This window comes from Onychostoma macrolepis, chromosome 07 (assembly GCF_012432095.1).
Source record: "Onychostoma macrolepis isolate SWU-2019 chromosome 07, ASM1243209v1, whole genome shotgun sequence".
Classification (NCBI taxonomy): domain Eukaryota; kingdom Metazoa; phylum Chordata; class Actinopteri; order Cypriniformes; family Cyprinidae; genus Onychostoma; species Onychostoma macrolepis.
Genome location: NC_081161.1, coordinates 2354957 through 2377087, shown reverse-complemented (window position 1 = coordinate 2377087; position 22131 = coordinate 2354957). Strand labels below are relative to the sequence as shown.

Genomic DNA, 22131 nt, shown 5'->3' with positions numbered 1-22131 from the left:
CCACTGTATGCCCCCGCATGTAGCGGAATGACAATAAAGCTCAACTTGACTTGACATTAGCTTCTAGTTATTTTGCCTGTACAAAAACAGTCCACTAGGCTGCTTTACATTACAGACTGGTAATTTATCATTTTATTAATTCAACTTTATTCAAGTCCCCCGAGGGGCAATTAGTTTTGCAGCAAGACATGCAAACCACAAAGAATACAGAAACACAACCCTAATAATATTGTACAATTTACAACCTCATCCACCCCCCCAAAAAAAATAAAATAAAAATAAAATAAAAACACACACACACACACACACACTAACCATTGCCAACATTCAGCATGTGTCACACTTCACGGGGAGCGAGGGAACCAGGAACAAGGAGACGAGGAATTCACAAAAGGAGAGTTATTAATCCAACAGGGAACACAGGTCACAGGCAGGGAAGACATTCAAAGACTGACAAACATGAACTGAATGGACTGGGGCTTATAAAGACAGGATAACGAGGGAACTAAGGAGACACACCTGGAATCAAATTAACAATCAGACAGGTGAAAAACTGGGTCACAGAACACATGGGGAGCAAAAACACAACAAAAACAGTCCAGGGGCGTGACATTACTCCTCCCTCCCGGAAGGTGCGTCCTTGCCATGGCGGAGGCTCAGGAGGAGGACGGACAACTGGGAGGGGGCCGGCTGACAGAGACCAGGGAAGTGACGAAGGAGGGAGGAGACAGGAGGGACCCGGAGCAGGAGGAGCCTGGCAGGACCCAGGCCGCAGCCATGATGATGGCCCACGGTGGAGCCGACGGAGGGAGGAGCCATGGAGGAGGAATGGCCGCCGACTCCAGGGGGCCGACCAATGGCGGCGGAGCAGGTGGTGGAGGAGCCCGAGGCGGAGACGGAGAGCCGACGAGCCAGGGGGATGCCGAGGATCCGGGGGGCCAAGGTGGAACCGAGTGCTCTGGCGACCGAGATGAAGGCGGAGCTCCGGAGATCTGCGGCGGAGCCCGAGCGACTGAGGACCAAGGTGGAGCTGGCAGGAGGAAGGAGCCCAACTGAGCCGGTGGGATGGAGCGACGAGGTGCAGCCGGATGATCCTGAAGATATTAGGCTTGTTTGAGATGCGCCTCGCCTCGCCAGAAATGAAGGTGAGAGTAGGCGGCTGCAGTAAGGGGAGGAGTGAAATAAGCGCAGTCAAGACGGACAGTTCTGAGCTCTCGAAGTGGAACAGATACCTACGAGATCAAAGGCAGATATCGCGTTATTCTCACTCATATGCTGTGCTGCTGATAAACATGATATAATTTCAGTTCTGTTGCTTTAATATGAATATAAATATGATGAACAAGACACTCAAAGTGCTTGCTATTTAATTTCATACGAAAGGCGTATATATCATCCATTTTTATTTTAATTCAAACATGTATTTTAGATTTTTATAGAAAATATGACAACAATCACATATCTCACACAGAGATCACACTGTCATAGTGTTTGGGAATATTCATGTGCAATTTAAATACATAATAGCATGAAATCAGATTTTAAAAATAAAACATTTTAGAAGAGAACGCAGCATCACGGTTGTCTGAACCAATGAGCTTTAAGCTGTGTCGTCAGTCAGTCGTTTCCCATCATGCTTTTGATCAGCGCAGTCGGTGGAGAGCAACTGCGTGCGACTGCTCAATCCGACACAGCCGCCTCGCCGTCGCGAGAGTTTTTTGGCACACTTCAGCATGACATCAGAGCAAGGCGGATGTAACTCAGACACTTTTCAAACCGGCATGCATCTCGCGGTGATCACCGGTGATCGGTTCTGCACAGATTTTGCTCATCTCAAACAAGCCTAATGATTAGCATGTTCAGGTGTGTTTGATTAGGGTTAGAGCTAAACTCTGCAGGAAAGTGGATCTCGAGGTCCAGATTTGAGGAGCCCTGAGCTAGGGTGTCAGCGGTGAATCCAGTGGAGAGAAATCCCCCCACAACTAACTGCAAACTGGCATTCAGATCTGCCTCCATTTTGTTAGCAATGCCCCAACTTCCAATAATCCAATCAATTCTCGAAGGATGAAATCAAGTCCCGCCCTCTCATTTCAGATTCTGTTTCACTCGGATAGACGTCACAGTAGAGAAAAAAAGACAATCGCTACTTCCGTTTCATGCCGATGTTATAGATCAACTGGGGATCGTGTTAACTGGGGACGTGCGTGTGCACGCTAATAGTTTTACCTGAGTTTCCAGCAGATGTTGGACCTCCACAGATTCGTCACAGGGAATTTTCAACGGAACAGATTTCAAAGCTTTCCACATTATTTGTGAATGTTTGCATCATTATTGGACTCTGTTGTTTCCTCTGTCAATGTTCCAATGTATCTGACGCGGTTTAAGGGAAGTTTTAATGCGTTTTCATGTCGCTTCTCATACCACGCCCAGATTAATTTGTTTAGGCTACATTCGTTTCAATAGATTTTTTTTTCCTAATGACAATTGTAATTGCATTAAATAAGGTGTTTACTTTGTTTCTTTGCAACGCCTGTGTAGGCTGTTCAACAATATTACTTAATTTGTGTAAATGAATTTGAGCAGTAATATTGCTGTGGTCAAAGGAATGTCAAGCATTTCATTTTCTTTCTTTTTTTATATTGCTAAAGAGTGAGTGATAAACAAGCTATAGTTTTGCATTAGGCATATAATTTCGAATTAGTGACACAGATAAGATGCAGTGAATTATCCTGAATAAGGAATGTTCAACAAACGTATATAGTTAGGTGTTGAAGCAAAACCACACACACACAAACACTTTTAACAATACATAGCTTCAAAGCAGCTTTTTTTTTTTTTTTTTTACTATGAAGAGAAATCTGCTATGTCAGAAATGACTGTCGATGTAATGATCATATTGCAGAAACGTACAGTTTTATAGAGGTCTGTCAAGTCAAGGGAGGTCAACTTTATTTATAAAGTGCTTTATACAATACGGATTGTGTCAAAGGAGCTACACAGTGTTAAATACTGAAATAGTGTGTCAATAATGCAAACAAAGTTCAATTTAGCCGTAAAGCAGCTCTAAAATGAGGACAATAGTAAACAGTCAGTTTCTCAGTTAAAGTCAGTTCATCGTTGATACAGCGATGTGTTTGTCCAACACAGTTCAGTTGTGCTGATGGCTGTCTAGGTGACAAGGTCTTCGCAGGGGATCTGTCTGTAGGGCACATCTAGTTGACATGGTCTCCACTGACATTCAGAGCTGTTGTGGTCTTCTCTAGGTGCTGATCCACCATCTGGACTGGAAACAGCTGGATCTGGGTAGTTAACATCATTCAGTTAAGCACAAACATGTTTAGGCAATGATTTACATATTGTGATTATAATGATTACAATATAAGGATAATTTTGCAGTTTTGCATGTTGATTCAGAGTTGGGATCGTAAGTTTTTTGCAGGGGATGTTATCTCTTCACAGGGTCATCTAAAATCGTCACAAAGGCTGAATCCAAATGTTAGTGAGGTTGTTACCACTGAAATTAAGATAACTGGCATAATTCAAAGTTATATATATAAAGAGGCCCACACTCATTATTTATGAAACTGACAGACTTTTGTGTCATATTTTTAGTTCAAGAAGTCTGCAATAAAGTAAATATTGAAGGTTTTCCTATTCTAATTAATGTTTGGGAGAGAGGTATCATATTCGTGTAAGATGCAAATGAGGTTAGTGATGTATACTGTCTTTTACAATATTAGCCATATATGTAATAATTCATCATCACAGCATCATATGTTCTGCCTATGTCAGTCATGAAAAAGTTGTGGCTGCTGAGTGATTGTCACAGGACTTTCATAAAAAAGACTAGACTAAAGAAACTAGAAAAAGAAGCTATGAGGCAGTAAGAAAGATCCTACAGCATGGTTCACTTTTAGTAAACACCTGTCAAACACTTTGTCACCTTATATGTCACATGTATGGCATGTTTATATTTTTATCACTCATACAAATTGTGGAAAAATGCCTTCCTGTGTTCGAGTTTGGCTTTGATGCACTGCTCATAACATGTTTTCTATGGTCGGAAACATAAGTAGTCTGGCAAGAGACCAGTAGGCCTATATGTAAAATGAAAAGCAGGAGTCATGAACTTAGAATTTACAGACAAAGTGTTCTCTACATGTTCAATGAAAGACAACAGATTCACAACATTTATATTCAAGCACCTAACTGAGCATAATGTACAGTACAATACAAACACTATTAAGCATATATGAAATTAAGTTAATTTAATTGATTATACGATTATAAGAAACTGAGTACAGAATTGTTCTGAACAGAGTTCTAAGCCAATGCAAAATGTTGATTTCAGATCAGTCATAAATCCAGGATGAAACATTATGTCCAGAAAAGAGGATAGAGAGGCACCAGAGCTGACTGTACAAGCAAGAGATCTCAGATAATAAAATCAGAAGAGTAAAATCACACAAACTCAAGCCAAGCCAAAGTAGCCCATCTCTCTCTCTCCCTCTCTCTATATAATCACTCAGAAAATAAATAATTTGATTAAGAACAATAGTAAACTCAATGAACAGGCGTGTCAGTAAAAAATTAAAGGACTTTGCAATTCATGTTTGCTTTAGGTAGCCTACACAGTAAAAACAAAGTGTTCATTTAACTCCTATAGAGTTGAATTTGACTCTGTTTCAGATAACATTTGGTCCCACTCGAAATCAGTGTAAAATTTACTCTTTGGTCAGTGTCAAGTTTTTAGAGTTAATTCTACTCAATATTGTGTAAAAAATAACAATGAAACGTGTAAAAGTATTTAACACTGTAGTTTAATCACACTGTTAAGAGTAATATGCTTACACTGTATAGAGTTAATTTAACTACAATTTTACTTAAAAAATATTTATGTAATATTTACTTTTCATTTCTCTACAGTGTTTTAAAAATATATATAAATCATAAGATGCAGTGTTACTGAATTACAGAACTATCAAATGAAAACAAGCACAATAACTTTAGATCACAGCACTCACAATTTATTGTACAAATTTTTTTCAAGCATTTCAATGTCAGTGAATTTACATTGCAAACCCATTGCCTTGTCTCTGACAGAAACATGTATAACATCATAAAAATGTTTACCAGAGAAAGCAATATGGCACGACAAGGAGAGTTGTGTCATTCCCTCCATATGACATTTGTATGTCAAAAGGCCTAGGGTAATGCAGGTTGTCGATATGAAAAAAAAAAAACTTTTCAGATCAACCTCTTTGATCTGATCACCTCATATGCATGGAAATGTTCTTGAAAAGTTATTGTAACTAAGGGCACTGTGAGTAGCAACAGTTTTTCACACATTATCAGAACTGACTCAATCTGATAAAACACGGGCACTTCAGATTCAACTTTCCCACAGATAACCAAGTATGGGCGATAAACAAACCCATTATGTTTAGCCCAATTAACCTTCATAACCTGAATGCTACTGGGCACTTGCATTGCCATAGCAATTCCAGAACCTCCTTTTACCATATTTAAAGACAACATTTTTCCTGGACCAATGTCTAACCGACTAAAAGTTGTTGAACTTCGCCAACTATATGCCATATGATGCTGATGCTTTTTTGCCAGCGTTTTGGTAATATTTTTAAACGATTTAAGCTGTTTTTTGAAAAAATTATGCTTCCCTTCATACCTCATACACCAACTATGAAGGACAGGTCCAATTTTCTGGATGCAGCGGGGATAGTGGATAAGAAAATGGTGCTTTGGTAAAAGGTTTTTCTGAGGATACAACTTCTTAAACAGTGTGTGGTGATCCACAATTAAATGTTTTAAATATACACATAAATCTTGAGATAACATGGGCGAGAATATAATGGTTATTATTTGAAGTAGTAAAAGAAGCAGGCCCCAGTGTTGGTCAGTAGAAGTTACCAAATCTCCAAAGATAAGAGGAACATTCCTAAGTAAGCACCAGGACTGAACAGCATTCAGTCCCAGATCATTAGATCCTTCAACTAAATTAACAGCTACAGGCCTGTTGTTTCTCTCCATGAAACCATAATCAAAACTTTGTATTCTTGACTGTATTTCTGCTGATGTAACATGTTTTTCCTTCAAATACAGAAATAATAACTTCAATTCGTACTGGCCCACCCCTTCTAACACATCATGCATCACATCAACTGAGAAGTTCTCTGTTGTGTGAAAATACTCCAATGAATTTAATATGCATGTCCTTTTCACACCAAAAACGTATGGAAGGGATGGATTACGAGCCATTTCTTGACAGTGAGCAGTGTGTATATCTTTGGTGCGCAAAACTATTTTGGAAGAATCTTCAGAGAATTCTGTCTGAAAGTCCTCATTTTCCGCTAAACAGAGCCTGCAACAGTACCTTGCACTAAAAGACTCCACCAGACCAAACAAACTATGCAAACCCAAGTTATCACCAGTAACCTGTACTACAGTGCCACGAACATAACCATTGTATAATGGAATCTCAATACCATCACTCTCTAACACTTTAATGTCTCGAACAATGGGAGCAAAATTTCACTAAAACCATACCGTTTAACATCTTGAGTATGAAATAAGGCACAGGTGTATGTTAGCCAAAAAGAATTCCATTTTGGAGAGAAGTTTCTTAAAGTAAAATATACTCCACCCAATTTATGAATACCTCGCTTAGGACCCAGAGGGTTGGCGACCTCAAAGTCATCATAGAACATCTGGATCTGTATTGTCTGCTTCTCAGTTGAGAACAGGGGGTGACTTTTAAAAAAAGATCCATCACAAATATCTCTCAGTCTAGAGTCGCTGGTAGCTGAGCTTTGCAACATTTCTGCAACATACTGACTTTTAAATATTGACTGCAGTGTAGATAAAATTGGAATATACAGTGAGGAAAATAAGTATTTGAACACCCTGCTATTTTGCAAGTTCTCCCACTTAGAAATCATGGAGGGGTCTGAAATTGTCATCGTAGGTGCATGTCCACTGTGAGAGACATAATCTAAAAAAAAAAATCCAGAAATCACAATGTATGATTTTTTAACTATTTATTTGTATGATACAGCTGCAAATAAGTATTTGAACACCTGTCTATCAGCTAGAATTCCGACCCTCAAAGACCTGTTAGTCTGCCTTTAAAATGTCCACCTCCACCCCATTTATTATCCTAAATTAGATGGACCTGTTTGAGGTCGTTAGCTGCATAAAGACACCTGTCCACCCCATACAATCAGTAAGAATCCAACTACTAACATGGCCAAGACCAAAGAGCTGTCCAAAGACACTAGAGACAAAATTGTACACCTCCACAAGGCTGGAAAGGGCTACGGGAAATTGCCAAGCAGCTTGGTGAAAAAGGTCCACTGTTGGAGCAATCATTAGAAAATGGAAGAAGCTAAACATGACTGTCAATCTCCCTCGGACTGGGGCTCCATGCAAGATCTCACCTCGTGGGGTCTCAATGATCCTAAGAAAGGTGAGAAATCAGCCCAGAACTACACGGGAGGAGCTGGTCAATGACCTGAAAAGAGCTGGGACCACCGTTTCCAAGGTTACTGTTGGTAATACACTAAGACGTCATGGTTTGAAATCATGCATGGCACGGAAGGTTCCCCTGCTTAAACCAGCACATGTCCAGACCCCACTTAAGTTTGCCAATGACCATTTGGATGATCCAGAGGAGTCATGGGAGAAAGTCATGTGGTCAGATGAGACGAAAATATAACTTTTGGTCATAATTCCACTAAACGTGTTTGGAGGAAGAAGAATGATGAGTACCATCCCAAGAACACCATCCCTACTGTGAAGCATGGGGTGGTAGCATCATGCTTTGGGGGTGTTTTTCTGCAACATACTGACTTTTAAATATTGACTGCAGTGTAGATAAAATTGGAATATACATGAATTTATCTTGAACATCTACCTGATCATATGTTCCAGTCTTTTATTTCGTCTTGTGTCAAATCTTGAACCAATCACACATTCAACTGGTTCTACTATTTCCCACTTGTCAGTCATAAATTTTGATCGCTTGTATTCGAATTTAGAATTGTGAAAGGATTCTCTAACCCCTCAAAACACGCCTCAACTTTCTTGCATATTTCCGTTTCTCTTTCATTACTATATACATGCTTTATCACTGTCTCTTTAGCATGCTGATGGATATCTTGAACGATCTCTTCCATGGAAATCACTACAGAATTCAGTGTACTTTGACCAACACCTGCTGCCTTTAGATCAGAAATTACAGCTGAACAACTATTTACAATGTATGGCGAAGATAACTGTGACTCAGCAGCCTCTAAATATTCAGTCGACTCTTCAACATGAGAAACATTACTTGTATTGACTGTACTTTGAGGATATGTAAGATCATATTCTACAGAATCAACTAAGCTGCTTCCATGGCACTTATTAAGATGCTTTCTTAAACCAGAAAAACTACCAAAAGAACGTGAGCATCCTTCTTGACCACACTTAAGAAAAAGAGTCCTGCCTGTACATAGCCCATGAATTACCTTAAAGTGCTTAACAAGGTTGTTTGGACTTCCATGGTCACTTTTGCAAAGAAAACACTTCATAGTTTTATCTCAATTAACGCACCATTCTTGCTCGCAACTCTGCAACTCTAGGAGTTTCCTTTGTTTCCCCCATGTCGATGTTATAGATGGTTGTTTGCACAAAAGTGAAAAAGCTGCTCAGAGAAGAACTGTATGACGTACCAAAGACGTAATGGGCTTTAAAGAGTTCGTCAAAAGCTCCAACTGAACCTTTTGCCTTGCATGGAAGTGCATGCTTGTCAACCACAATGAAGTAGGAGTGAATGGTGCTCTGTGTGGATCCCTGGGCGAGAAGGTAGGGCTGACTGCTTTGGGTGATGTTGTCTAGATGCTGCTGCACACTGGTTCCAACCTACAACAAAACACATTCAACAGAATTGTTTTGGTGACTAACTTCTGACAATAGGTCAGATCACCTCAAACTGTGCACAAGATTGTGATGGAATATATTTTAAACAACTGTTAAAGGATTAGTTCACTTTAAAAATAAATGTTGCTGATAATTTACTCACCCAAGATGTTCATGTCTGTCTTTCTTCAGTCGAAAAGAAATGAAGGTTTTTGAGAAAAACATTCCAGGATTTTCTCCATATAATGGACTTCCATGGTGACCAACAGTTTGAGGGTTTAAATGAGGGGTCAAATGTTCATCTCAATGCAGCTTCAAAGTCTCTACATTATTCCAGCAGAGAAATAAGGGTCTTATCTAGTGAAACCATCGGCTGTTTTCAAAATAAATAAATAAATACTTTTTAACCACAATTGCACGTCTTGTAGAATCTCAAGATCCGCCACACATTACGTCATGACGTTGGAAAGGTCACGCGGGGCGTAGGCGGCAAAGACTAATATTAACGCCCTTTACCAAAAAAAACAAATAAACCATGATGTCGGACGATTTTGAAAATAAAGGAGAAAATGAGATCAAATATTTCAAGCTTCCCTACCTTTTTGAACCGGCTTACGTCTATGTCCCGCGTGACCTTTCCAACGTCATGACGTAATGTGTGGCGTATCTTGAGATTCTACAACGCGTGCAAATGTGGTTAAAAAGTATATGCATTGAGACTTTGAATCCTCATTTGAACCCTCAAACTGTTGGTCACCATGGAAGTCCATTATATGGAGAAAAATCCTGGAATGTTTTCCTCAAAAACCTTAATTTCTTTTCGACTGAAGAAAGAAAGACATGGACCTCTTGGATGACATGGGGGTTAGTAAATAATCAGCAAAACATTTAAGTTAACTAATCTTTTAAGCATACCTTTTGAAATCTGATGAGCTGATCTACGGCTTGATATGCAGACATCTTTCCTGGCCTCTTTCTACCTTGTGCAGATGGTGGTAGCAAATGTAGCAGCAGCAAGATGGCAGACATGTCACTGTCCCAGCCTACAAATAAGTAAATAAAAACCTGGTTAACATTATGCCATAGCATAGAATTCAAATTGACAACTTGCACCATTACGAAAATGTACACTACACACATAACCCACAATAAAAAGTAAAACAGTTCCATTCATACCATTCTCAACTTCAGCAGCTGACTCAGCATTGCGCATCAAATCCAAGAGTTCTGTGGTGGGTACAAGTCCATGGCTTTCCTTTATTACTTTTGTTTTGAAAGTGGTTGGCCACTTCTCCAAGAATTTGTTGGCCGTGGCCTCACCAAACAGAAGTCTGAAATATTCTTCTATCTGCAATGTAACACACATAGACAGAAGTGATGAGTGATACCTAATGCTACATTGGATATTTTGGTGATGCAGTGAATTAAGATGTCATACCAGTCCTGGTGTGTCCAGAAATCGTGGGAAGACCAAGAAGACATCTGATGATTTGGCTTCATCGTTGACCATTGCTTGCCGATATATGAAGGTCATTTTCATCTTCTCACGGACAGTCTTTTCATCAGCAGAGTGTCTCAAAACAGCAATAGCTGCTTCCACATTCTCATCAGATGGCTCTCTGTCATAGGTGAAGGGCTGACGACCACGGCCTGGCCCACCAACTTAAGACAAAATACAATGTTGAGAACTAATTTCTGTACAATTCACAGGTCAACATTATAATCGCATGTCACTGATCAGTAAACATACCTTTAGGAGATTTGCTGACTGAGGCACCTCTTTCCTCTGCTGTTTTTCTTTGTATGGTCTTCAATCGCCATGCAAGGTATCCCGAACCACTCTCCGGATCATAGTAATGTTCCTATGTGATTATAAATAAATTATAAAGGAGTACTATTAACATTTCAAAGAGTGCATATTGCAATAACCCATTTACTTACATATCCATGTTGTGAGTATGGGTCTTCTAGATAGGGAAACAAAGCTACTATCCCCTGTGCATACATCACTCTGACACTTTTGGGGGGGGATGTCCTAGCATATGAATTCAAAGTTAACATCACACTCAATTGACATTGCACAACACAATTTACATACATAATAACTGTAAAATAATAACAATGTTTCTTTACAGCCCATCTATATGCTTAATGCTTACCCATGTGTTTCTGTCATCTCAGCAGCAAGTATGTTTATCATCTGTCTTCTGGTGGCGTCTGTCAGAGATTTGGTTTTTCCATACTCTTGCATAATGCGTTCACCACCAGGCTTTGATGTTAGGATTTTTTCAATCAACTAGGTGGAATAAAATGTGCTTTCCGTTATTGTAAAACCAAATGTAATGCTGAAAAAAAATAGTTATCTAAAGAACACTTCCCATGGTGAAACAACATTCAGATTGGACCACCACTTACCGCTTTTGCCTCATAGTTTATGTGGCATGGCCTTTTAGGCTGGCTTCCTTCAGCAGCGGCTACTTCTTCAACAGGGTCACACATCATAAAATTCAGGATGACGGTGTCATCAGATGTACCCGAGCATGATGATGATTGAGAGGCACCTGTTCATTATGAAATTTGTACAAAACTTAGAAACATATTACAAGTTATTTTTAAGACAATAAATGTTCTCATTCTAAAAATAATTTGTGAATTGTCTGAATGAATACCAAGTCCTCCATTGCCCAGCATGATTCTGAAAGTTCCAGGTGACTCCTTCACTATTTCTTCAAAAACCTCTGTGTCAACTTCTGTGTCTGACTGGTCATACACCTTAATGTCAGGCTGCCTGCTTTCTGGTATGTTGAATTTTAGACACACTGTTAAAAAAAAAAAAAACATGCATTCCCTTCTCACAAGAATCAAAGGTGATCACAAAATGATGAAAGACAAGTATCTGCACCCGATTTTATGTAACTGAAAATATAAAGCACAACTGAAATGATTATTGACCTAACTAGATATCATAACATAATAGGTTAATGCCTGTATTTTGTCATTGGGTGATGTATATTGCTTTAACCTAATGTACCCACCTTCTTTCAAGAAAGCATCAAATGTCAGCTCAGATAGCTTGACCTATTTCTGCTCTTCCCCGAATTGAACACGCAACAGCATTTTGCCCCTGTTAACAAAGAAAATATATTCAAAATCATCATATAGGGCTGGTTCAACTAAGATTTACATATCCATTTCTCTCAGTAGTGGCAATGCACTATGCATTAGATGTTACTGCAATTAAAAAGTGCGGCTGAAGAAGATTGTGCTGGTTGAATATAACTTTCTATAAATAATACATTTTCTGCAGCAAATGGGTTAGGCTAGTTTAGAGGCACGGTGTCCCTATCAGCTAACGTTACCAAATAACTGTGCCAACTGCCAAAGTAGCCCAGATAGCAAATAGTAATTGAAACGATGTTAAATCAACATCCCGCTGTCAACGATAAAATCATTGAATCAACGTCGAACTCTGATGTTGATTCTTCATCATGTTGCACCCTCTATTATCATTGAAACAACGTTTAAATCATACCTAGAGATCAACAGAATTTCAATGGTATTTCAATTACAATGGATATTGAAACAATGTTGAAATCCCAGCATATCAACAAAACTTCAATGGTGTTTTAGTATACCACAGGTTTAATCTGAAGGTCTGTAATTTTAATATAATATTAAAAACATTATTATTAGGCTATAATCCTGCTTTATCGACAGCCAGGATGGGCTAGCAAAATATAGAAAATAGAAACTATACCTTTAGGCTATAACCTAGACTAGCACAAATGACACCCCACGCATTCTTTAAAAATTAAACAATCATTTTTATTGTATTATTTCATTTTTTTTTTTCTTTTAAAGTGCTAACTCCTGCTGCGTCTGTCTTCCAGCTCCTCCCGCCGGTCTGGGCGTCGCGCAGCCACTTCAGATGAGGCTTATTATACTAAAGACTTGCTTACTTGAAAAACGATGTGGATTAATGATCTAAAAAAAAGGACAAAAAGTAAATCACAGTGTCAGTAAACAGCAATTTAATTCAGAATCATCCACTGCCCTGAGTATTTCCCCACAAAGCAGATGATAACATGTTCTTTTAAACTGGGCTTGCAAAGGTTTTTCTAAAGACTGAACAATTTTTATTCATGAATAATGGACTCCGTTCACTATATTTAAGTACAAGATACCTATATCACGTCACATCACGTAATTTTCTGTCACATGTGCTATAATGTCTGAATGGAACATATATCCACCTGCCACGCAAAGATTTTACCCCCTCTCTTATCTTGCCATCTCATAGTTAGGTAAATCATTTTATATTTCTGGGTAGAAACGCATTTTTGTCGAGGCTGTATAAGACGGACTACATTCAAAGCACTTTTAAAAACTGCCCAATATGTTCATGGATGTATTCGAATTAAAGGGAGGCAAAGGATTAGCTTGCAGTGACATCTTTCATAAGGACAATTTATGAGGCCAAGTGACTCTAAAAAAAAAAATCATGTTTATTATTTTATTAAATCAGAACTAATTGTTAACTCAACAAATTAAATGTAAATAACTGGATACTTATAACTAATTAAATAGTAAATGTATTGATTAGAGTTACCATAGACAAAATATTTTTCTGGTTGACTAAATTGCACATTCATTTCTGCTTAAATACTGGGTGCATGGAGGAATATGCATAAATCTCACCGCAAAAACAGGCTAATAAATTAATGAGGCATTTTAATTGTTTCTAAATGAAGTTTGTGGGGCTAAGACGCCAGGCCTGGTTGTCAGGCGCTGTATAACAGCGCTTCCCCGCGCTCAGAAAAGGTGCAGAAGATCATCAAAAATCGTGATATCGCATTAAGCACTAGTATAAAACGACTGTTATCATTTCTGAAAACAAACACAATGGAGTTACAAAACTGTATCGCACATCGCAGCCCTGCTCGAGGATTATTCATATTTTGGATTTGTAGGCTATTACGAGATGGTCTAATCGGCATTTCCAGTTAACGTTACAACTCGAGACAGTTCTGCATTAAATAAAGTAAAGGTAAACCATGTCTTTTGTGTAATTCTGGCCCGCCGCTGCTGTGGGTAAAGCACTATGCTAGCGTTGGTTCCGCCGGTGTTCTCCGGCGGTCAGAAGAAATAGCGGTGCTGTGTTAATAGATTTCACGACACTAGCAATGGGTACAGACATGTATTTTGAGCTAGCTGTCACAAAAATAGACTGGACCAATGAGGTTTTGCTAACTTTATAACCTAGAAGAGATCAAGTACTTTTGGCAGATTTTGACACATTGGTAAAACAAAAATCTATTTCAGTGACTGCAGCACTGCGTCGGTTACTACATTAACCATCATGTTAACGATCAACCTAACAGTATTTGATTTGGTACAATTCATTCATATCGAACATTAAGCAAGCTTACCTGTACGCTTGTGCCAAGGTCCAGAAATGAGCTGTGTCCGGTGCAGTACGTTGGTGTTGATCTCCCGGTCAACCAAAAATCGATGGATTTTCAATCATATTTCCCAGTCAACTATATATCGATGCATTTTCAATCATATTTCCCGGTCAACTATATGCCGATGACTCTTCAACAACAGCGTCGTTTCCCGGTCAACTATAAATCAATGACTTTTCAACACATTCAGCGATCGCCCGGTTAACCAAATATCAATGCTTAATCAATCATAAAGATAACTATAGATCAATGTTGTTCCAATATTGTTGCCATCAACATTAATAACATCAGGTTTTCATCGATATGGTAATGGTGATTCAACATTTATTTTGCATTGAAATTTCAACATCAACCATAATGATGATTCAGATGGAAAAACAATGTTTATTCAATGTTGGCTTGCTGTCTGGGAGCTGGCTCATTAGCTGTTTAAGTTCGAACAGTAAAGCACACCGTTTTTTCGTATCCGTCATTTGTTGGCTCTTAAAAGTGTAAAATCGTGATTGACATAATGTGAGGTCGTATTTATTTTTTAACGTGCGAAAATTTCGGACGCGAATTTCGGACCTTTTAAAATGGTTAAGCCGTGTTAAACAAACACGTCATGCAATCAGTGATCCAAGTTATCGTTTTATAAGACCAATTAACTATCAGAAGCAAGCTAACATTACCAGTAATCTGTAAAGTTGATAAAAAAATAAATAAAAAAAAACAGATTTAAGGTCCTTGCACACTGAGTCCGAAATTCGCGTCCGAAATTTTCGCACGTTAAAAAATAAATACGACCTCACGTTATGTCAATAACGCTTGCACATTGCCTACGAAACTTTCGTCCGTCATAAAAAAAAATCGAAACGGGTTCGATTTTCTGCGTTTTTCGCATCCGTAACAAGCGTTTGAATGGTGTTTTGACAGTTGAGAGCCACAGAATGATGGATACGAAAAAACGCATGCGAAAATTTCGGACTCAGTGTGCAAAGACCTTAACGTTGCCTGCATAGGAAGGTAAAAATACGTTATAAGACAATTAACTGTATTAAATCTTTTGTTGTTATAGCGACCGAGCAAACGTTATTTTACGCAAATCATTCTGACCAACTTCATTCGTGAAAATATTGCAACACATAAAGAAACACAGTTACCGATACGGATTGCTATAGCTGGTTACTTCTAATATGACCTCAACTAATATCAGCACAACTCTAAAATTATGTAAATTTAAAAAATACCGTTTTGGTGTTGACAACACAGGGATGTTACTTACCTCAGTGGCCTATAACGTTCAGTTACTCCTTTGCAATCTTCCTCCACCGACATATATGTGCCAACTGCCAAACTTCATCACAACAGAGTGGCGGGTATTCATCACTGCTGTAGAGTTGAAATTGTCGCGCGTTTCTGCAGATTTTTACACTCACTTTTAACTCCACTGATAGAGCAACTTTACTCTCCAAAATGTTGAAAATACTCTACCTGGGTTAAAATAACTTTACTCTGAAATATTAACACCCCATTTTTTACTATGTAGCTACTGCTAATTTTAACTTAATCTATATCTGTTAATTAGAACACATGACAGCACACTACAGACACAATGTGATACAGTAATATTGAAAAGAAAATACTTAAATGTTTACTTCAGTTCGTTGAAGAGTTTGATCATCCATTGAAACAAATGTCCCGTGTTAACGTGAGCGTGGTTGTGAGTGTGAGATCGGAACATGGTAAACTTCCCTAAAACCGCGTGACATACGCAGGTACGGACACCGCGGAATCAAAACGCTTTATTATGCATGATGCCAATGTATACAACTGGTGAAACACGTTTTTTAATCTATGACCCGTGGAATATCACAGTGACGAATCTGTCGCCGTCTAACATCTGCTGGAAATCCAGGTAAACATACTTGCGTGCACGCGCACATCCCCAGTTAACACGATCCCCAGTTGATCCATAACACCGACTTTAAGTTTTCCACTTTCTCCTAATTGAGCAATTATGTGTTTTATGTCATTAAATGTTTAAATAACTAACCCTGATTTTTCCAGTTATCACTCAGATGTGTGTTTCAGGTATGAATGGAGCAGAAGTGACTCATGTGTTCTGCAGTTCTGGTGAAAATGTCCGTCTGTCCTGTAATAATGCTCTTTCTGGCTGCACATCAACTACATGGACCTATGACAGACATTCAGAGGCAGTTGAACTGATTGCTGGAGGAATAAAGAAGAAAGACACAGAGATACATGAGAGACTGAGTCTGGACTCTGACTGCTCTCTGAACATCAAGAACGTCACAAAAGAAGATCGTGGATCTTACTCCTGCCGACAATATGTGAATGGAGTACAACAAGTAACTGATGCACGTGTTTATCTGCATGTTCTTCATGGTCAGTGTTTCTGTGAATATTATGATCATATGTTGAATTAAACAGTAATATTGTTGTTCCTGAAAAGACTGGAATCAGTCGTGTAATCTCTGTCTGATTTCTGTTTCAGTCTCTTCATCATCCTCACAGTCTGAGATCAGATCAGGCCGCTCTGTGACTCTCTCCTGTCAGTTATATAATGATCAAGTCTCTTGTGATTCTTTGGTTGGTTCTGAGAGGATTGATCTGATCTGGGTGAATCAGGCTGGTGTGAATCTGCAGACAGACTCCAGATTTCAGATATTCTCCTCAGAACAGTGTCTCAGCTCTCTGACTACAACACTCCTGAATGAAGATCACAACAGAGAGTGGAGATGTCAGGTTACACAGAGAAACCAGCTGAAGACCTCAGCCACATATACTGTCCAGTATTCAGGTAAATTATTTATATTAACAAATAATTATCAGTCATTTAAATATGATTGTAGTCTATGATGTATCTGAACATTCATCTTCAGCTCCAACCGAAACAAAGACACCGTCTCCAGTCACCAGCTCTACATCAGCTGCAGCTCCTACACAACCAGGTACATAATCAGCTGTTAAGATGAATGTTTACTGATAGCTGAAGACCTCAGTCAGACACACTGACAAGTATTCAGATAAGAAACTACATTTCTTTAATCAATTTCTGAAGAATCTATGACGCAGAGACATGACAGGATGATTGATAATGTAATTAATTCACAAACATCTGAAGGTTTATTAGCTGTAGATCACTGTGTTTCACTCTCATATGATGGAGGCATAAATAACTCTGTAAATGCTGATAAATGAACACAAACTGCATGTCATGTGATGCACTCTAAAAACCCTGGATTAAAAACAACACAATTTGGGTTGTTTTTAACCCAAGAGCTGGGTAAATATAGGACAGAACACATTTGGGGTTAATTTTACCAAATTGGGTTGTTTCTTTAACGCATCATGTTGGGTTGATTTAACTCAGCTTATGGGTTGATTCATTTCTATTATAATATGGCTTATTTTTTTTTTACTTTATACATTAAATAATGTTTACAGATTAACTTAATTCCTATAAACTTTTGTAAAATACTCCACACAACCACTGGTTTGCAGGATAACGTCCTTTACTGACATTTATTTATCATTAACAGCTTTGTTTATTATGTATACATATTGTCTATTTAAACTCATTTAGCAAACATTAAAAGTAAAAAAATAAACATTAAACAGAAGTAATTCACATGTAATCAGCCAGTCTCTGTCATTGTTTACAACGTAACGGTGTTGGCTCTCGAGCTGGAGTCGTGTTCGGTGGGGAACACCCTGTGTTTCACTCATCGCTGAAATATACTGCGACTGCCTTCATAACCTGCCCACAAACAAACAGTGAACAGCTCTGAAGACATATTTTAACATCCAAAGTATTTGAATTCTGTATCTTTATGAATAAAATCTTTTTTTTTTTTTTGCAGAGTAGGCTATGAGGCTTTTTCATCACGCGATAAGACCGATGTTTAGGTGATTCACACACAGCGCGCCTGTATGTTGCTCTGCATGAAATTGAACAATATACAGCATAGTAACTATTTTAGATATAAAATAAAATGTACACAAACCTGTATTTACCAAAGAAATCAATTCGATAGCGCTTGTAACTGCTCTCTCCAGAAGATGAGGCGAAATAAATAACTCAACTGTTGGGTTACGTCTGACCCAGGAGCATTTGGGTTAAAGACAAATAACCCATTTTTTAGAGTGTAATGATTAAGTATGATATGATATTAATGTTCAACAGTATGATGCATCTGAACATTCATCTTCTGCAGGTGTAAAGGATTCAACACTGATTCCAGTCAGCAGCTCAAACTCTGAGAAATCAAGTCAAACTACAGCAGCTCCTACAACACGAGGTACATGATCTCTGACACACTTCATCAGTCTCTCACTTCAGTGGTTTGAAGTTGCTCTCACAAACTGTTTTTAATCTAATAATCTATGTTATGAGGTTGTTTTTGCTACTCAGAGCTGCTGGAGATAATAAGACACTGTCATTGAAAGCTAAACTGTAACTTTATGTTTTCACACATTCAAATATTATCTCTGTATTTCCACAATCTGGCACATAAATCTAAAACTATACATTTATCCTCCATAGTGTCAACTACAGCAGCAACACAGAATCAAGTGACTACTCTAAACTGTCTAATTCGAGGTTTGTATACGAATGATTCTCATTTCAGTGGTTTTATTCACATTCTTGTAGAATCAGGAGATGATCATATGCAGCTGATCATAAACTTAGACTTTATGAAGCTTCCCTCTCGGTCCACAAGGAGGTCTCTTAGAGCTCTAACTGAGCCACAACTGGTTCCTTGCTTTGCTTCATTATTCAGATACTACTGATGACTTTATATCATTGAGACTATTAGTGGATTTCTAAATAATTGTTAGTAATTGTTCATTCTTTTATATCCTTGATTTAATCTACAAAGTCATTTATATTCTCACAGATTAATTCTCTTCTGTTTTTCTATCATCTCTCCACACATCTGTCCTGCAGTGATTGTGATTATTGTTGAGATCGCAGTGTTTGCTGCTCCTACTGTGATTCTTCTTCAGATCATCTGTGTGAGAAGAGCTGGTGAGTTTTGAACATCACAGAACCTGAGGATTCACATTGATCTCTAACAAGCTGCAGACACTGTGGGAAACAAACAAAAAGATTGAAAAATGTATTTCAATGTATGTAATGAAATGTAAAATGAGAGGTCATTGAGTTATTTTGTATTTATTTATTTTGTAGGGAGGAAGGACTCCTACGTCCAAGAGGAAATAGAAATAGCGACAATATTAGAATAAAATACTCTCTACAAATATCATTGTACATTGTATAAATTTGGAAAGCTTTCAATATCATTTTCCAGTTCTCCACAGACTTTAAATGTGATATGAATTAGAGATTGATTAAAAACAGCAACATTTGTACTTTTAATAAACATGAATGGTTATTTACACAGATGGAAATCATAATATCAATATATGGTAAAGATGCTTCAGTGTCATGACAACCAGAGAAACTGTGGAAGTCTTTGTTCATGTGTCTATTATCAGAAAAACACCGAACAAGAACAGTGTTCATGACCCAAAGCACTCAAGTACAGTAAATCAACTAAAGAATGGCTGGAAAAAAGTTATGCTGCTTCAAGTCCTGATCTTAAACCAACTGAGATGCTGTGGCATAACTTAACAAGCACTGTGCTCTCGAGACTGAAACAGATCTGTAGGGAGAGATAAACCAAAACTGCTCAAAAGTCTTATCAGCAGCGACAGAAAAAATTTGATGGTTTTGCTGCTGAATCTACAAGTTAATAAATTCAAGAGCTCACTTACTTTCTCTGCCCTGCACTGTTTAAGATTACTCAGTGTATTCAATAAAACTGTGAAAAATATGATTGTTTGCATTATTATTTTAGTCTATTGTGTTTGTCTGTAATTGTTAAAGTATGACATGTTCAAAAGGTTCACAAACTTATTACAAAATGTTTTTCTTTCTTTTTCAAAATCAGAGAACTGGATGCCAAGAGCTATTCAATTGCATTTTTAATTTCATTTTCAGTGCCCTCCCAACAATTGTATTTATTTATTTATTTACTTACTTGCTTGCTTACCAACATATTTATTTTCACACACTCTTTTTATAGTTTATCATACGGTAATGGCTGGTTTCAAGAGGAGAATCAGAAAAATGTTTGAGAATGTAAATACTCATTTACATAAATTCATTTAGCAGACGCTTTTATCCAAAGTGCCTTACAAATGAGGAAAATCACAAGCAACTTATTATAGAGCTAACAATATTCACAGTAGCCTACCAGACATAGATAAGAACAAGCAAAAGAGCAATAATTCACATTTTTGATTTTTTTTTTTTTTTTTTTTTCTTTGTTGAATTATTTAAATTAGCGTCTAATTTTCTTAACAGTTTTTCAACTAAATCTTTCTACTGTAAGCACGAGCTTATCGGTTTGCTTCATAATGTTCTGTTTCAAACTATTTAATAACACTTTTATTTAAAGTATTGATCAATTTACGTGGAGTGAAAGAGAGATCAGTTTATTCTTTACATAAACATTCAACATTGTGATTGTGAGATAATCGTGACTTTTTAAGTAACCACTAGGGGTCGCTGTATTTACCAACTGTTTAGTGTTTTTGCCCCGACTGTTTGTTCAGTTTCTGGTCATGAATTCTTGGTAATGTCTTGCTATTTTGTGGTGAGTCCTGAGTCTGCAGCACCTGATTCTGCTGATCTGATCTTCAGTGATTTGTTGAGAAGCAGTAAAGACAGAGAGAGCAGACTAGAGACCGAACCACTTAGACCTTTTAGTAACATCATGCTTGGGCTAGACAAGTAACCTTGATACGATAACAAAAATCATCAGTTACAACTGGGCTTACCTTCACTGTAAAAAAACAAAAACAAAAAACAAAACTAATTTTACAGAAAATAACTACATTTTTTACAGTAGTTTTCTGTTATTTCAAATTACATTCAAAACAGTATAATTACAAACAATATCTGTAAATTAACAACTTGAATGTTATTTTAGGTACTATATCATTAAAGACAAATTACAGTATTTTTTTTTCTTTTTTATTCAGGAAAATTACTGTATTATTTTACAGTATTTTTTGTGTTATTTTAAATTATGTTCAAAACTCTGTAAAATTACAAGCAATATCTGTAAATTAACAACTTGACTGCTATTTTAAGTTATTCCATTAATTACAAATTACAGTAATTCTCATTTTTATACAAAAACATTATTGGATTATTTATACAGTATTTTTTCAGTTTTCTTAGATTATGTACAAATTTACGTAAAATTACAAAAATAATCTGCAGTTAAAAAAATGTACGTAGTTCATTATATTAAAGGTTTATGTCCATTCTATCAATGTAATGTTCTTTTTTGTCATTTTAAAGTAAATCTTATTTGTTTTATATTTAGGTGTATTTTTACATTCAAACTCTGTAATTTTATATAGAATATAAAATCAGCCTAAAAATCCACAAATCATGTAACTGTGCAAAAAAAAAAAAAGTATTATAAATGTTTTATTTTTATAAAGAAAAAAAAATCAGTGAGTGTATAAAGTACAGTCTAACGTTATAAGAGAAATGTAGCAGACAGACACGTGTAATCACAATAATTTATTGCAGAAATGTCAAAAAGCAGTACCACAGTACAGTAGTCCAAATGACGATGCGTTGTAGTCGCGGTCCTCTCTGACGGAATATAATAGTTCAGTGCGAGGAGCAGGGCATCATTTAAGCTGTTAAACGCTGAAAATA

The 22131-nt window shown here is 37.4% G+C and overlaps 2 protein-coding genes across 2 annotated transcripts in view; one reads left to right on the top strand and one right to left on the bottom strand.

Annotated features, from left to right (window-relative positions):
- Positions 1-20217, top strand: part of LOC131543574 (uncharacterized) — a 45345-nt gene extending 25128 nt beyond the window's left edge. Inside the window, exons 2-8 of the mRNA XM_058781060.1 lie at positions 16455-16769; positions 16879-17184; positions 17267-17335; positions 18602-18685; positions 18931-18987; positions 19336-19416; positions 19579-20217. Coding sequence (XP_058637043.1) covers positions 16455-16769; positions 16879-17184; positions 17267-17335; positions 18602-18685; positions 18931-18987; positions 19336-19416; positions 19579-19634 — 968 coding nt within the window. The 3' untranslated portion in view covers positions 19635-20217. The remainder of the gene's footprint in view (positions 1-16454; positions 16770-16878; positions 17185-17266; positions 17336-18601; positions 18686-18930; positions 18988-19335; positions 19417-19578) is intronic.
- On the bottom strand, positions 8071-16444 carry LOC131543573 (uncharacterized). The gene is made up of 11 exons (XM_058781059.1): positions 16019-16444; positions 15646-15779; positions 11952-12040; positions 11586-11735; positions 11076-11477; positions 10858-10951; positions 10667-10778; positions 10355-10578; positions 10093-10264; positions 9832-9959; positions 8071-8919 (listed from the first exon to the last, which is right to left on the bottom strand). The coding sequence occupies exons 5-11, from the start codon at positions 11165-11167 to the stop codon at positions 8602-8604; spliced, it is 1140 nt and encodes a 379-aa protein (XP_058637042.1). The 5' UTR covers positions 11168-11477; positions 11586-11735; positions 11952-12040; positions 15646-15779; positions 16019-16444; the 3' UTR covers positions 8071-8601.
- Positions 20218-22131: the final 1914 nt, after the last annotated feature.